The 17,114-nt window shown below is 44.3% G+C and overlaps 1 protein-coding gene across 2 annotated transcripts in view; it reads left to right on the forward strand.

The window, feature by feature from the left end:
* The first annotated feature begins 8,586 nt into the window (after positions 1-8,586).
* The window catches only part of udt (protein undicht), a 41,514-nt gene continuing 32,986 nt past the window's right edge, over positions 8,587-17,114 (forward strand). For both annotated transcript variants that reach the window (XR_008609699.2, XM_072285337.1), the window contains exons 1-5: positions 8,587-8,747; positions 11,212-11,273; positions 13,135-13,227; positions 13,889-14,101; positions 15,758-15,861. Coding sequence is in view for 1 of the 2 variants with exons in the window: in XM_072285337.1 (XP_072141438.1) it covers positions 8,674-8,747; positions 11,212-11,273; positions 13,135-13,227; positions 13,889-14,101; positions 15,758-15,861 (546 nt within the window). In the remaining variant the exon portion in view is untranslated. The remainder of the gene's footprint in view (positions 8,748-11,211; positions 11,274-13,134; positions 13,228-13,888; positions 14,102-15,757; positions 15,862-17,114) is intronic.

Here is a 17,114-nt window from a genome sequence, read left to right on the forward strand (position 1 = left end):
TGCGGTCAGGCAGTGGGCACGGACGCCCCATTTTGTGATCGCTGTGTCTGAAAGGAAAATGTTCTGACTGGTGTTGTATAAGTCGCGAGTCGCTTTTTTAGTTGCTACGATACATTGCATTTTTTACAAGCACTGCTCCGGGAGGCCATATGTAACCGGCAAACGGAGGCTTCAGGAGAGCACAATTGATCCCCCCGCTACCGCTTGGGTGTCCTGGAGATACTGCGCCGCCTGCTTTAATATAATCTCATGAGGTTATATTAAAGTAGGCGGCGCAGTATCTCCAGGGCACCCAAGCGGTAGCGGGGGGATCAAAGCTGGAAGCAGGGCGGCCCGTGGGTTGGGGCCGCAGAGGCCTGCACGTGCCAAGGAAGATCGGCTGTCCGCTATCGCGGAAAGCGAATTTTTTATGCGAACGCCCCCTGGCACGCGCAGGCCTCTGCGAGCCCCAACCTACGGACCAGTCCGGGTTCTAGCTTTGATGTCCCCATTGCCGCTTTGGTGTCCTGGAGGCGCCGCCAATAATGCGAAACAATGACACGTTGTTTAAATTGAATAAATATAATTGCGTCGAGCCGCCGACTTGCGATGAGCACTACCGCGCCCCGCGACTTCTGCCGGCACGCCTAGGGACAAGCGCATACAACACGCGCTAAGAAACTCCTCCGTAGTGCCTAGGCAGAGTCGTATATTCAAGGAGCAAAAGTCCCCACATTTCCTCTCTCGCACCCGCTCTTACTCGCGCATGCGCGCAAACGTCCGTCGTCTCCGCAAGCGACACGCCACGCTGTACCTACTAGCAATTGCAAATACGTGGCCCGGGCGGCCGCCGCTGGAGTAGAACGCCCCCCCCCCCTCTTCTCCCTCCCCCCGGTTCCTTGCGCGCGACCGAAGACGACGCGTTTCCTCCCCGCTTTCCCCCCTTGCATGCACGAGTTTGAGCTACAGTCGGTTCACCTCGCACGCTTTCACTCGCACGTGTAGCATGCGGCGCGTGGAGATGATGCAGTTGCCCTTGGACTTTATAAGAAATAGCACGGCGACGCCGACGCCGACGGCAGAAATGTGCCTGGAGTGTCCACATAACTGCTATTGCAATCAAAAAGTCACAATTTGGCAGTCTAAAAGCCCATCGCCAAACTGCCCTCAAATTCAAAACTATTTCATGCGTCGTGTGGCTGTTCACTGTCTTTCCGTCAACGTCTTATAAGGTCACTGTGCTATGCCCAGGGAGCGTCAGCAAGCATGAAACCCAGCAGTTATATTTAAGAGGAAGTTTCAGCTTTCATCTGTCATGTTAAAATACATGTAATAATAAATTCCCATATAGGAACTTGTAGAAGTGATTTGAATCAACAATCGGTCGATATGTTACGGCTGATGACAGACATGATGGCAATTTGCGTAAAGATAAAAAACGTTGCTAGTAATTCAGCCTGAAAGATAGGCGTGAAGTCAGGTCGACGACTGGGAAACGGCCAGTTTAGATATGGTGATACAATGCCCACGCCTGCCTTCTCTTCAAAGATGGAAGCCTCAGTAGCTATCATGGTTTTTGTATATAGGTGTGTAAGGTGGTATTCCAAAATGCCATGCAAGTATTGATAGGGCAAATGTGTCGCATCGTATGGAAAAATATCAAATTCAATTTATACGACTGGAACAGAGGAGTTTAGTAAGACCACGTCGCATATGGGTGAGCATTTAATGGGTCCTATACGTTTTGTAGGCAAACAACTCGAGGGCAATGTAACGAGCCATTGATGGTTAAAAATGAGGCCGACTCAATGAGGACAACATATTGTGACCTCCTCTGTGGAGATATACAAATCCTTAGGAAAGTTTGTGCTGTTAGGATAGGAAACCGCATGAGAAGGCAGGCGTGCTTCTTGATATGACATATATGCTTCGCGACAAATTTAGGAGGCCTAAATGATAAACGTAATGCCTCCCCGTTCTAGCAGAACAAGAGGCCGAATTTCGTATAGCAGGTCCGCCAGAAAAACAGAACGCAGCCGAACTCTATTATCGGGTGAACATACATACAATAGATCATAACGGGGGCATATGCCGACGAAATCCTGATCGGCTCTTGGCTGTGTCTATATATGCAGCATTCCTACTGCGCGTGCTCCCTTGGAGGTAATGTGCTTAATATGCGGACTCCATTTAAGATTTTCGGCGTGTATATCACGCCTGAATATTTATGCAAATTCACCCGTGGGCTACTGTATTGTCGGGGTGGAAACTTGCACAGGAACGCTTTGAGGGAACGCTATAGGATGGCGCTTTTTCTGATATTGAGAGAGAGTTTAATGCCATCAAGCCACAATTCGAGGCTACTCTTATAGGACTGTAGCGTTTGGCACAATGTATGCATGCATCTACCGATGCAGCGAAATATGCGATGTCGTCGGCGTATACGTATACGTGCACATGCTGTTACAAAGAGACACTACTTAGCAATACATTAAACAGCATTGTCGGTAGGGCTGATCCTTGGTGGAGACCTGTAAAGAACAGTAAAATTCCCTGCTGTTTAAGCATACATAAACCCACGTGACAAAATAATTTGGCAGACCCGCATTCTGAAGTGCGTTTATTAGACTTAAGTGCTATACACTGTCATAAACTTTTGTAGTCCAAAGTGACTAAGGTAGCAAATTTTTTTTCTTGCATTGAGCAAGCTGAATTTGACTTTCTAAGATAACATGGTCACACCAAATGGAGAACACGCGTCTGAAGCCAACTTGGCATGGGCTCAAAATCATGTTCTACATCGGCCAATTATCTATGCGGCCGTGTAAGGTGATTTCGATGAGTTTTACTAGGTTGGATGTAAGAGAGAGATATTGACCTAATGTTATTTAAGTCGTAACCAGCACATTGCTTATTTAATAATAGAATTACTAATAATGAAATTGTTTAGTCTCCATTCGGCAGGAATCCACGAATATTTATTAGAATGTTTTACCGTGGTAAGCAATGAGTGAGGCAATATCTTCAATTTTTTATCATTGGCCTAGTAATGCCATCAATTCACGGCGCTGAATTGGGCAGCTGGCTTGCTACATTTGTCAGCTCTGAAACTGTAACTTCTTCAAAGTTTTCACCATGAGTAGGTGGCATAGCGTGATAGGGCAAAATAGGCTTAAAGCGACTTTCTAGGCCTTCAGCAATATATTGCAGTAATTTAGCCAATTCGAAGGCAGTTGGAACCACAGAGTAGACGTTCATTTGCGCAGGAATTATTTTGTTATTTCTCAGGAATCGAAAGAGGGCTTTTCTGTTGGGGGGCCTTTGAAATAAAGTCGATATGCCTGCAGTCGAAGATGCCTTTCGCATTTGCAACTGTTCTTTTTAATATTGCAGCCGCAAACTTATAGTCTCTCGATCGAATTACAAGAAAAAAAAAAAAGAACTGGCAGTAAAGTAGTTTTCGCACCACAGTTTTTGTTATCCTGTAATCACGTGATTCCTCTGTGCTCCACCAAAGGTCAGAAGGCCCATTTTTTAGTGGTGCGCACAGTTAATTAAGGTTTGTTAATAAATACTTTCTAGACATAAAATAAATATATGGCATTTGGTTCTTCATTATCCCCTTGCTGATTATATAAAGCCGTGCGTAGGACCTTTTTAAGTGCGCTGAGATTAACAAAAGCATTCGAACGCATAGTAATAGCAGTCAACGGGCATACAAGCTCGAAAAATATAGCAATTAAGATGATCACGGCCTGTGCCCGAGTTTTATGCAGACCACGTCCAGCTTTTAGCCGCCACAGGAATTTTCGCCTCTTCCTCGAATTCCCTTTTGCCGTATAAATGCCCAAATTACTACGCTATGAACGTTTTGCGCTAAATAAAAGATTATTTATTCTCTTTGCTTCTTCCATATATGCTGTAGGTTCGCCGGCCGCGTCAATTTCGGCCTCTGCAGAGATTCTTCCCCAGAGATTCACGCTAAAATTGAATTTCGTCGCTGAGGGTGGTTGCGTCCATTTCCTGACCTTCAGCATGAAACCCTGGGCCGCGTCCACCTTGAGCTCTGCCTCCGTGTGTGTATCAATAATAATAACAGTAGAGAGCGCTGCACCCTGCTTGCGTTCTTTTGTACAGCTTCAGGGTTCTATTAATTAGGCCAAAACTTGAGCATGCTTCCACAGTTTGGGACCCTCACACAAAAATTAACACTAAGAACCTAGAAAGAATTCAAAGAAAAGCGGTACGATTTATTTACAGTAAATTTAAGGCTGCTGACTCCCCCACTGCATTACTATCTGATAACGTCATTGAACTATTACAAATTCGAAGAAAGGAAAGTAGACTAGAGTTTCTTTCAAAATTAATTAATCATAGGATATCCTTACACCGCAAAATACCTATCCCCGTTGATAAGCAGACCCACTCGACACCACTATCCTCATTCTCTAACACCTATTTTCGCAAGGACTGACACTTTTCGGTACTCTTTTTTTTCCACATACAATAGATGACTGGAATAAACTAACTGAAGCATACCCCCCGCGCCCGTGAGCTGTATATCACTTGTGTAAATAATCTTGTTATTTCGTGTATTAATTATAGTTGTATTGTAATCAAGTTAAAAAATTTCTTAATCGTCTACCTTACGACCAAACAATCTGTGTGAAAAACGTGTTACACACTTGTTTCATCTTGTTCTTCTGTGTATATCATCTTTGAATTTTGCTCACCCTACTTGGACTTCTTGTCCGCAGTATTGTATAAACAAATAAATTAAATAAATATTGTGTAACGTCTCGAGTTCTCCTGTACCCTGGGCGGCTTGCGTCCCCTGACTTTGGGTACGCAAACTCGAAAGCTCCCAGAATAACGGAGGACGGCGAGAGAGGCCGTGCATAAAGGTGAAAACCCGCGCGCAGGTGCACCTGCCAGGCGGGAGACGTAAATTTAAGACGATGAGCAAAACGAGAACAGGGTGAAAGCCAGAGCCTACATTTCGACACGCGGACTCGTCTTTTTCAAGTCCTAATACAATACATACATACAAGGGACAGATACATCACTGGGAATACGAGGCACACGATGGAAATCACGGGGAACACGAGTGTTGAAATGGCCCGACCTTCATTGGTTGTTGATCATCCACGCCTCTGACGATCTAAATACATTGCATTAGAAAGCTACTCGACATTATCAGTGCATTCCAGCTTATGCGCAGAGGTTCCGCTTGTCCTTAGATGAGCTAGAGGTAACACTGTACGCCAGAAACATGGCCTCCAAGATTTTGACACTCGTTCGTTTAAATCTTAGAGGCCATGCAAAAGTGTTGCACACGCGGAATTTTCATTACTCTAACTTTGATAGAGCCATTGCATGGGCGCCAACAAAACAACCACACAATTGTGCCTAGAGCGCAGATTTTCCTAGCAAAGCAACGGTATACGGCCAAGTACGCCGTCGAAGTTCAGCACTGCCGCTTTCAGCAAGTTACCGAAAAGTGGGACGTTGGCAACAACATCGCTGTAAACTAGTAAACATGGCGCCTCCCTCGGAATGTCTTCCTTTGGGAGGTGGCTACTACACAAACTTTCTTAAACTTTTATTGTTATCTTCACTCTTATCTGTTGGTGAGTACCGCATAACCTATCTATTTCAGAGTTTATTGCAACGTTAGGGTTCTTTCACTTCGGGCACGGAAAGACGTCCGTACGGTGATCGCTTGAAAGATAGGCGTTGTCCGGAGTAGTCAACCGTTTAACCGTTGATACTTTTGTTGAGCCGTTATTCCTGTTTGCTTCGCTGTCATCAGTCAATCTCTCTCTTTAAAATGTGAAGTATTAGAGTATAATAGACCATAAAATTGGGTGATGGCTGTCTTTTTACGACGAGCCACGGGGAAATTTTATACTTGTGCCGTATGTTTACTTCTGTTTTATGCTCTTGTCAGAGTATTCATGTGTTAGGAATTATTTAGTTGCTTTCAGGCACAGTCATATTCTTGCCTGCTGACCTAGAATGATGCACTGCGCAAATGAGGCCGTTCCCGGTGTCGCCGGCACTATTCATAGTTCAAAAAAATTCGCGTACTGTTTATAAACTGCCGCCTAATTACTTATCGCAGTCTCTTGCTCCCTAATGATGCCCTTTAGTTTGCGCGACATTATGTTCATCGAGCTTTGACATCTTTGCGACTCGTATTTTACTCCATTTGACACTTGGAAGTGTCCTCATATTGCGATCGGTGCGCCAAATCGTTGTTGGCAGCATGCCCGCTGCGTTTTCTGCGTCAACGTGTGACTCATCCCCGAACCACGAGTGCTATGCCAAGGGTTCCTTGCGTGTGCATCGAGTAATGCGTTGAAATGCATCCTACCATGCCTTCTGGTAGCTCGGGTCACAGTGCTTGATAGAACCTTAACGGTTTGTGCTGTTAGCTGCATTTGCGAGCCACTGCATACCTGTTGGCGGTTTGTACTCATTCCTGTAAACACACGTAGAACCCGCAGTGGTAGCTCGATGGCTAGGGCATTGCGCTGCTATGCACGATGTCGTGGGTTCGATCCACGCCTCGGCAGCCGCATCCTAATAATAATTCCTGTACCGTGCGTTGGGTGCACGTTAAAGAACCCCAAATGGTCAAAAATTAATTCGGATTGTGCCACTACAGCGTGCCTCATAATTAGATTGTGCTTTTGGCATGTTAAGACCCTAATTAATGTTTTAATTATGTAAACAGGGGCTCTTGGGTTAAAACATTTTCTTTCTTGCTTAAAGTTACTAGCACAATCCACTGCAATAACCTCTTGTGCATATCATACTTCAGTCTACATTGTGGTTTAAGTGCACTGTATCATGCACAGTCCAGATAGTTGCAGTGCCAAAGGTTGCACTTAGTGCCTTCGCTATTGATATCCAATCAAACACTTGCATACAGTCAGCCATCCTGTCAATCTCGTGCAACAACCTGCACATTGGTATCGCTGTGATGACACTTTTCACGCGTGGACTGGGCAAGTAAGGTTGTGAACTTCTGTGTTACAAAGTGTCACTGGCCACCAATGTGCAGTCCAACCATTTCTCAGCTGTTTGTTCTTAGAAACAATGCTGCACACCTTCGTACAAATGCAGTGAATGTTTCGTTCTTTGGGAATGCCGTGTCAAATGGTTCTCCTCGCTGAACTGCTGCTTAGATTCTGCCAGAGATTCCAAGCTAGCATTTGACAGTATTGTTTGACATGTTTAGAATCATGTCTGCATGCAGTACTTGCCTCTTTTATGCAAGGTTTAGCCTCTGCACTCGAATGGGTCCCGCAGCACTTTTTCTTCCATCCCGAGAAACACACTGGTATAACTGCGCTGCCTTTCAGTGAATATTATTCCTAAAGAAATTTTTCAGAAAGACCTAATAAGGACGGACATATAAACAGCACAATGTTTACTTTCCCCATCCCCTTTTTGTGCAACGTTTTCTTTCACCTGGGATGGTGTCAATAGCAATCTCCTGCCTATCACTCCTTTCTTACTTTTCCTTCTTTCCGTGGGGATATTATTGCAACCCTTTAAAGTTAGTATTTGGCTAAGGTGCCAGAGATCGACAAATTAATGGTGACCGGGTTTGCAAGAAGGTTGCAGGGGTTTGCATGAGTGCGTGAGCTTTTGCTCCATGGTAATCCATTGGTCATGAACAATACCCCGTGGCTGGTCTCTATGCTCTAATGCTGTCTATGATGTCATTGACAATGGCAAAAAGGGAGGGGGCCTGCAGGAGAGAGCAAGAAATCCATTATGCGAGATCACAAATGTTTTCTTACCATGTTGAAACAGTTTTGTATAGTACCCTTTAATTTCCTTTATTTTCATATTTTGGGTATTTCTGTTAAAAAAAATGGCCTTAAACAAAAGTCGACTTTAGTCATTTGGTAGATTTTAACTGTTTCCTTTGAATGCAGAAAATCTCCATTCCACTGCATTTATGTGCAAGCTCCCAGCGTAAAGCTTCCTTGTAATCAGGCCTGTGCAAAACGTGGCCCTGCATCTGCCCGCATACAACCTGCTGATGCCAACCCGCAGCCTTGCAATTTATCCGCTTACTATTCTATTTATTCAGAAAGTGTAATATGTTTCTTGGGGCATCTTTACACATGCAGCTTTTTATAGCTAATAGCTTTCTTTGGCTTTTCCACCCGTTTTCGTGGTTGGTGGTTTTTGTTGTTGTCAAAGGTTGGAACAAAGAGAGGGTGTGCCTGCTTAGATTGCGGGGTACGTTCATTTTTGAACACGAGCGTTCATAGAGGAACATGTGCCGTCCACCTATATCTCTGCTAGAGATGTGCTGGTTAATGGCTCTGTTCTCTATGGAATTTCAAAATGAAACAACAAATGCTACGTAAATATTCCCACTGCAACAAAAATAGGTCATCCAACCTACCATTCTCTTAACGAAATAAATAACTTCCTTGAAGCATTTGGCTGTTCACTTACATTGACAGTCATTGTCTATTGTTTCTGCCCAAATGTTTATTGTGGTCATGCTTCTGAGTGATCAAGCCATTATTGTTCTATATCCTTATTTCAGCACACGGCTACTACCAGGGGCCTCGTGAAAGGTGCTCAATACCTCAAACACTACAGGGAGAGTGGTATTCCAAGGAGCGTGGCGATGACACCTATACGACCATCGACAACAACCGCATGTCGAACCGGGGTGACTGCCTTCACCTCGTCAAACAATCTAACGACATCTTTACCATCATATTTGAATACAGGTAACGCCAAATGTAATGCAGAGGGACTTTTTAAATGTCACTTTTTGCAGCTGGTTTATCAGTGAACCTCCCTGCAGTTCAGTCACGTTTCATTTAGTGCATTTTTTATTGGCAGCTTTGTAGCAGTCGCTGCTATCAGGTATGGTGTTGCCCAACACGTTCAACATTAAGTTTTACGTTTAGTATGTACTGCCAAAAATGAGACACGATTGCATAATTTTGTTGCAGCACGAAACAATGAAGATGTTGACGAGATACACAGGACAAGCTTACCTCATCTACATATTCAGCCTTTCATGCTGCAACAGAATTATGTTACCCGACCAACTCGCCCAAGTATCGATCTTATTGAGACACGATTACTGTAGCTTGAAGAGCACGCAGTGCTTTCAGCATGTACAACGAAAGTTGACAGATTGTAAGATCCAAGAAAATATTCAATTTCCTACCGTTTTGTGAGCATAACTAGTAAAACATATCGAAGGGCCAATCAAATTAGAACGTTAAATTTGATATCAAATTTTGAATTTCAATGTCGCATTATCCCTTGTTGCGGCTCGAGGTCGCATTCGGGCCATGAATACACCAAGCCCATCGACGAGTACATCCGGTAGTAGGAATGAAGGAAAAGGGGTTTATTTTACAATATTTAGATACGGAAGTCCACTCCAGATGCGGATACAGATATGGAAGTCCACTCCATGTAGGAACATATTAAACGACTGAGTTCACATCAGGACACGTCAGCCCCATTGCATCAAAGGTCTCCACTTTTAGTTCTGTCGTCTTCTCCGGGTGACTAGACTAGGGAATCTGATGACTCTATCTTGGCCAACCGTAATCGTCGAATTGGTCGCAATATCCCACCCATGATATCGCACCGTTCTGCCAAACTCCACCTTTTATGTTGCACCTTCGCCCCCGCATATGGCGCAAGTGCATAGCAATCTGGGAATCGGAGGTCAATTTGTTCCCACAGTAGCATTCGATGTCAGCCCTTTTCATCAATTAGGCCAGCCTGTCAGGTGCAGGTAAAAGGGTCTTTTGTTGACCTGTCAACAGTCAGTGACAGGGCTGTATCGACTTTTGGATAGGTGCTGATGACTGGGGGGTTGCCTCATGGTAAATTTTGAGGGAACCCTCATCACCATATTCAGAGGTAATACATGTTCAGATCAGTCAAGGAGGCACCGAAGGAAGGAAGTTTGATCAGGTAAAGAGGTACACCAAGCAAAGCATTGCTGGTTGCGCAGCCAGACAAACATTTTTCTACAGGAACTGAACCAGTTTGCAAGTGTTGGAAACTTGTGTTGAGCATAGGGGGAGATTATGTGCAAAAGTGATGCTAAAGGGTTTCTTATTTCCTCAATAAGTTATTTTAAAAGGTAACTAAACGTTTTGATCCGACTGACCCTTGTACATGCTGGAAATATGAATGTAGTACCAGGCTGCCTTCGAGGTAGTGGAGACACTCAGCTTTTTCTCAACTCCCATGGTCCGTAAACCTTCGTATTGGACTGCACTTCCGCGTGCTGATGCCACGACACTTTCTGACACAGCTTTTTCAAATGCCGTTTACTGTATTCCCAGTGTCGAAGCCATGTGGACCCCTAGTTGTTTACAAACTTGGTGGCCTGTTTCATTTTTAGCTTGGGTGTGCATACATGTAGTATAGACACAAACCTGCTGCATCCCAAGTGTGCTGTATTTCGAGTGCCACGCCATGGTGCAGGCGATTCTCGGGGGAACTGTGGGCTAGCTGTAGCTGTTTGTGATGATGTGCATGATGTTCTTGAATGCGTTGTGGAGTTTATAAACAAACTTGGAGATGGTGCAAAGATAGTGCAGGCAAATATGTGCGCGGAGAGGATGTTGGCTAGGAAAGTGGTGTGGGAACAGCAGCAAGCTGAGGTCCAGGACTGAGTTTGAAAGCGGTTCCCACCTGGAAGTGATAGGACTTCCGAGTTTCTTCCCATGCCCACGAGAAGGTGCATGTCTTTTGGGGTGTCTGTCCAAGAGAGTCTGGCATCGCCTAGCATGTGCAAAATACTTGTCTCGACAGTACTCCTCACTGTGAATGTACTATCGCGTGAGTTCAGTGTGAGCTGCAATGCTCAAGCTTTGTCCAGAATGCTCATTCATTTGAGTTGGTGGCACTATTTTTTAATGCTCCGAGAAAATAATGAAGGAGATTTTGCCATTCGAGCAATACGCGTACCCCCATGCTTTACATTGTTCGGGTATGGGTCAACCTGCACCCATGTCGACGTGTCCTTTCCTTATAAGGACTGAAATTAAGGTTAGATTGTAGATACGCATCATTGCCTTAATAGTGCAAAAGACGACACAAGTGGGAATCAAAAGGCAAGTGCCCTTAAGGTAGCAGGTTAGCAGATGCCCTTTTGCCGGTTTTCTTCTGTAAGCTCTGCTAAATTTTTTATGTGAACCATTCTGTTCTTTCTAGTGCCTGCTACTACTGTGTTCGCATATTTGTACGGACCCTGAACGTTCTGGAAAAGATAGAAAGTGAGTTACCTTACTTAGTCTTCTGGCAATTCTTGGCCTCTGCATGTCATAGCTTGGTGGCGTGGGCATTTTCATGCTCTTAAATTTTTTTTTTTTTCCATGAGTTCTCGTACGACATAGCTTCTAACCTGGATAAGGGATTTCAAATTGACGCTATATTCATAGATTTTTCCAAAGCTTTCGATACCGTACTTCATTCAGAACTATTTTCCAAATTAAATGCCATTCTTAACAACCCTCATTTAGTGAACGGGATAGAGAGGCTTTTGTCTCACCGCTCTCAATTTGTAAGCTTTAACTCAATGAATTCCTCGGTGGTGGATGTGTCATCAGGCATCCCTCAAGGATCGGTCCTTGGTCCTCTTCTTACTATATATTATGATTTACCGCATGAGATATTATCTAAAATTCGAATGTGTGCTAATGACTGTGTGTTATGTGACATAATTTTATCTCCCGTTGATTATGTTTGCCTTAATGGATCATTCGTCAGACTTCCCAAGTGGTATGAAACATGGCAAATGAATATTACCTTCCGTAAGACTGTCCTCCTTATGTCCTTCTCTAATAAAACTTGCCTGTTCTTTTTCAGCTACAAATTTAATAATAATTCTATTTAATGCATTTCCGAATATAAATATCTTGGTCTCACTTTCACCACTAACCTGCCCTGGTCAAAGCACTTTGATTCCATTACGACTAAAGCTCTAAAAAATTTTGGCTATTTACGTTTATATAAAACCATTGCCCGCCCTATACTTGAGTATGGTGCTGTTGTTTGAAATCCCTACAAGCAGTATGAAATAGCCAGAGTTGAGGCTGTCCAAAGGAAAGGCATTAGACTTATCTACCGTCGTTACGACCACCAGTTCTCACCGTTGTCAGTCATGCCCTTACTTAATCCGACGTCTCTCGCTAAACAGCAACTCATCAATTCTGCAAAAATTTTTCCCGTCATTATTCATTCGTCCTGTTGCCTCTCCAGTAACATATGTATATCACCTTTACTAAATGCTCTACTAATAGGAGACATCATGCACTTAACATCACACCCTTTTATGCACGCACTTATACTTTCAAATATAGCTTTTTCCCTCAAACAATCGAAACTTGGAATTCACTACCAAGTACCAACCGTTCTCTCCCATTAAAGAAATTCTTGTCTTTGCTTCCTCAGCATTGCACTTAACTCTTGTTGCTATATTTCTTTGTTGCTTGTTGTATTTTGTTTTGTATTGTATTGTATTATCCACTCTTGCTATAGCCCCACCAGGGGCAGCAGTATGTGAAAATAAATGAATAAATAAAATAGTTGTCATAACACTGGACACAACATTGCTCAACCCTTTCATGCTATAGTGTCAGCGTTGTCATATCAGAAGATTGCCGAGCTTTGAGCAAGATTTTGTGTCTCATACTTTTTGCTGTACTAGTTGGCGTGTAATTAATTTCCACTAACAATACTGGTACAAAACTAAAGGCGCAAGAGGCATGATAATACTGAACCATAATTGCCTACTAAATGAGGCAAGGGTATCGAAAGTAGATTTGCCTTGATTTTTCATAGGTGGGCATTAAGTCTAGACAGGCAGACATTCAGCAACTGTTTAAAAGGATGTAGCAAATTCTAATGCTAGTGTTTTTGCAACTGAACTGCTATGCAGGCACTGCTGCAAGGGGCAGTTTATAGAATGAAATGGTGATTCCGCTTGCACTGAGTGCACAAAAGGCTTCGGTCAGGTCAAGATAGCGCCAATGCTTTCTTGGCTTTCAGATGTTAAAATTCATGCTTGACATGCAGTTGTTTGTCACTGTGTTTGTGTTTATCAACTTGGTTATGCCACTTTCTCTCTCCATGTAGCTGGATGCGTCAACCTGAATGATGGTGAAACACCTGATGTGAAGACTGTGTGCCGCTCCCTTGATGTCAAGCAGGAGAGGATCACCCTTTTCTGTGAGCATTGCATGACCTCACAAAGATGCGCCACATTTAAAAGTGTGGCGTTTCTTTATGCCTGCCATGAAATTTCATATTATGCCACCACTACCGATGAAAATGCCCTTTCCCCAGTTGTTCGGGATTTGTATGGTTACCTGTTTCATGGCCTAGTGACACCTCTTTCATTGACTCGTTGGCAATCATCATTGTCATTATTGTCAGTAAAACAAAATCCACATCTGGGCAAAAGTTGGGGTAGGTTACACACCTCTCACAAAAAAAAAGAAAGGGTGCCTCACACCGACCTTCAAATTCTGGTGCTGACCACGCCCTCCCTATAGCTATGAACACTGTGACATTGTCAATCTATCCAATCTTTTCTTAATTCATTTCACTTACTTACGTTTCACTTACATTTCACTTACTTACCCTTACGTATTGTACTAACACCTATTCTGCAAAAACTTTAACACGCATATTTTCTTTCTCATATTATATTTGGGTCTGAAGACTTTCCATCATGTTCCATTGACATAGTCACGGTTTGGGTTTTAGTTACCAGCCACGTGTAATGTCTATTGCCAAACTCCACTTCTTTCACATGATTGAAGCCAAAAATATCTGCTCATTCTGTCACTCATTTCACTGTCCTCCTATACACCCTGGGAATTTCCAGCAACCAACCCGACGGCGAAGAACTGCCGTTCAAGCCTGGAAGGCGTGTGGAAGTTTGCGTACCAAAACACGTACAAGTTCACAGGCGAGTGTAAGCATCCAGATGCCAACATAACAGCCTGTCAGATGCCGGGCACCCAGTTCTTCGTCGTCAACCAGCAGTTCACCATTAACTACAAGCAGTGTGAGGGCATGCTGGAGACCGAGGAGGGAGGTAAGCCTTGCTTTACTTGACCTTTGTTGCAATAACAGTTGTACAGGTACTCAGTTGTGCAGGCGCTCAGTTGTACAGGGCATGACGCGCTCACACCGCCGTCACGCTGTCGACGTCGCATACGTGTTCTGCGCAAGGAGGGTTTGAAGGCTTTCAGAGGTGTGGTGAATGCGCAGTACATTTCACTGCAGAAATGGTCACGCTAAGTGGAAGCACCTTCACACTTAGCTCAATCAGCTTGGCAACCGAGCCACGGCAGCGTTCTGCCTTCTGCTGCTGCCACGAGTGTTTGCATAGGCACACTAGCCATGAGTGTTTGCGCATGCATACCTAGCACTCCTGCTGAGCAGCTGCATGCATGCACTGGCCCGAGTGGAACGAGCAGTGACCATCAAGCTATCTAGTCCTTTCATTGGGCACTGACACATGCCGACAGTATTCTTTCGGTCTCCTCTTGGGCACCATCCAGTTGCGATGCTGGCGGCGCTCCTAATCAAGCCGGCATTGTGGTAGCTGCCAAAGCGCTGTCTCTGCTGCGTGGCAGCAATTGCTTTTGTGTGCTGCGTTGTGCCAGCATGTTGCACCCACATATACAGTCAAGCTCACTTGTAGCAACATTCAAGTGCCAAGAATATTTCGTTGTTGTGACCAGATTGCCCCAAAAAATACAGGGAGAACAAGGATCGAAACATTTTAATTAGACAGAAAGAAGTACACTCAGACCTACTTATACTCAGATTTAACAATGAAGCAGTTTGTTCGCCAACACAGGACTTCTCGAAGAGTGCGGATGATAGCTGTCTAAACGGTAACGTCTGGCTACTGAAGTGGCGTAGCCAACTTCACAGCGTCTTTCGCATGCTATGGCATCAGGGATGAAATTTATCGTCTTTTTGCTTCAATTTGATGTTCGATCGTGCACAATTGACGATTTGAAAATAAAAGCAATGTTGCTTGTCAGTCCTTGCTGTTCCATGTTCGCTACTGCTTGTGGGCTGCGTGTAAAGATAAATCATTCTTAATGAAGTGTGTATGTATCCCATAGAAGATCGGTGGGATACATATACATGTATGTCACATTTAAAGAAAGATGAGTGCCGTTCGCCTGCTACCCCTGCCTCCCCCCCCCACCCCCTCCTCATGTGTTGTGTCTGTGGGTTTGCTACAAAACTTTCAACTTCACAGGTTGGCAGGTATAGGTGGGCATTTTAGATTGCATGCCAGCCCACTGTTGGAAAGGCCTCAAATGTTTTGACATGTGAATGTGAACATGAATGTGACATGTGAAGTTTTTGCATCTGAATGAATTGATGGAGCCCCTTTCTTTTTCTATTATATCGTTGCTGCGGCATGGTTGTCTTGTTTCTTTGTATTTGTGTGCTGGAAGCTCACCTCTTCAGCCCAACTTCAGCAATAGTTTTGGCAGTGAGAATGACTGAACACCTCAGCTACTTGGTTGCGTCACTCTGCTTCACTCTGATGCGACGGGTTGTCAGTGTAAAGTTGAATGTGTCTGACCTTCAAACAAGAATGTGGAGTTTGTCTTACAAGTGTTAAACTAGTGTCACTTTTTTCCCAGGAGCTCTCGAGCTTGCGCTTCGTTCACATTGTTTGGTATGGTTGCAAAGTAACCGTGCGTGTTCAACTACTTTTCAGAGGTTCAGTACAAGTGCCTGGGGGACTGGTACGTTGGCAAGAACCACTACTTCGCTGTCATGAACACTCGTGAGAGTCGTATTGATGCAAAGTATCGCTGCTTTGTAAGTTCTCTAAACTTTATTACTCCTCTGTATTTTGTGTCTGTCGTACAAGCCATAGAAGGCAAGCGAATTTACAGAAGCGTTGCCTCTTTGCAAGTCTAATAATGCCATGATGTTGCAAATGTTTTACGACTAGTAAACACAGTGTAGCAAAGATCAAAAGATTATGTTTTCACCAGAGCGTCACTTGGGATTAGTGGTTGTGAGCGTCAGATCTCGGTGGTAATTACTAATAGAGGTCAATTTTTAATCGACATGTTTTCATGATCATGGCCATTTGTTTGAAATGCTATGCCTAGCGCCATTTCCGAGACATATGTACATGAATTGTGCCGTGAAATATGCTCGTGCTACAATGAACACTTCTTGGCACCGTGAAAAGGTACTGTCCAGAAATGTGTTAACTGGAACAGCTTTTCAGTGTACAGTCGCCGACTGTTTATTCCGACCTCACGGGGACTGCGGAAATGTCTGAATAAACAGGTGTCTGAAAAAGCAGATAAAGAAAAAGAAATCCTTTCTTTCCACACAATTATTCGCCTTGAATTCAGCACTTATTCAGCTTATTCGGTTTATTTCCACCCACGTATTAGTAGGCTTGAAAAAATCGTGAATGCGCCTTTGCACACTGCTTCGTTTACGTGCAATCAGATAAGCCTGAATCTCGGGGAGGATCGTACGGTCACTTTAGATGGCTGAAAGCGCAGTCACTGCTTGTACATGCTCCGCATGCGACGGTAGCATAGCACATGGTGCGCCATCTTCCGACTCAGAGTCATCATCCGGCTGTGCAGCAGAAACCTGACGAATGATCTCGCCATCGTCGAGTTGTGCACATGTCAGTACAGCAGTGTCAGCACCTGTAAAACTGTCAAATGAGACGGTGCCCGGAATCGCAATGCAACCACTGCGCAGGTCTCAACAGAACATTTTCGGCGTCAGTAGGGAGCACATCGGAAGGCGACAAATCCTAGGCCTCCTGGCACCCGCTGGCCGGTATTCCCCAGCGCAGTCTGCACAGGCACTGTCGGCGCCATTAGACACTTGACGTGATGATCACTGCAACCTCGACACAGCACACAAAGCAAACACCACCACTCTGTCACATCGACGCTGCTGGATTGTCTTTTGTCTTGACATGGCTTACTAAGCTGAGACCGGAACTGCTGTAGCCACTCTATCGACCAGGAAGAAATGATGATGATGAGCGGGGATTTGCAGTAGCGCCACTTCGTGGGGCAGCAAGGAGGCTC

The sequence above is a fragment of the Dermacentor andersoni genome, chromosome 11 (assembly GCF_023375885.2).
Source record: "Dermacentor andersoni chromosome 11, qqDerAnde1_hic_scaffold, whole genome shotgun sequence".
NCBI lineage: Eukaryota > Metazoa > Arthropoda > Arachnida > Ixodida > Ixodidae > Dermacentor > Dermacentor andersoni.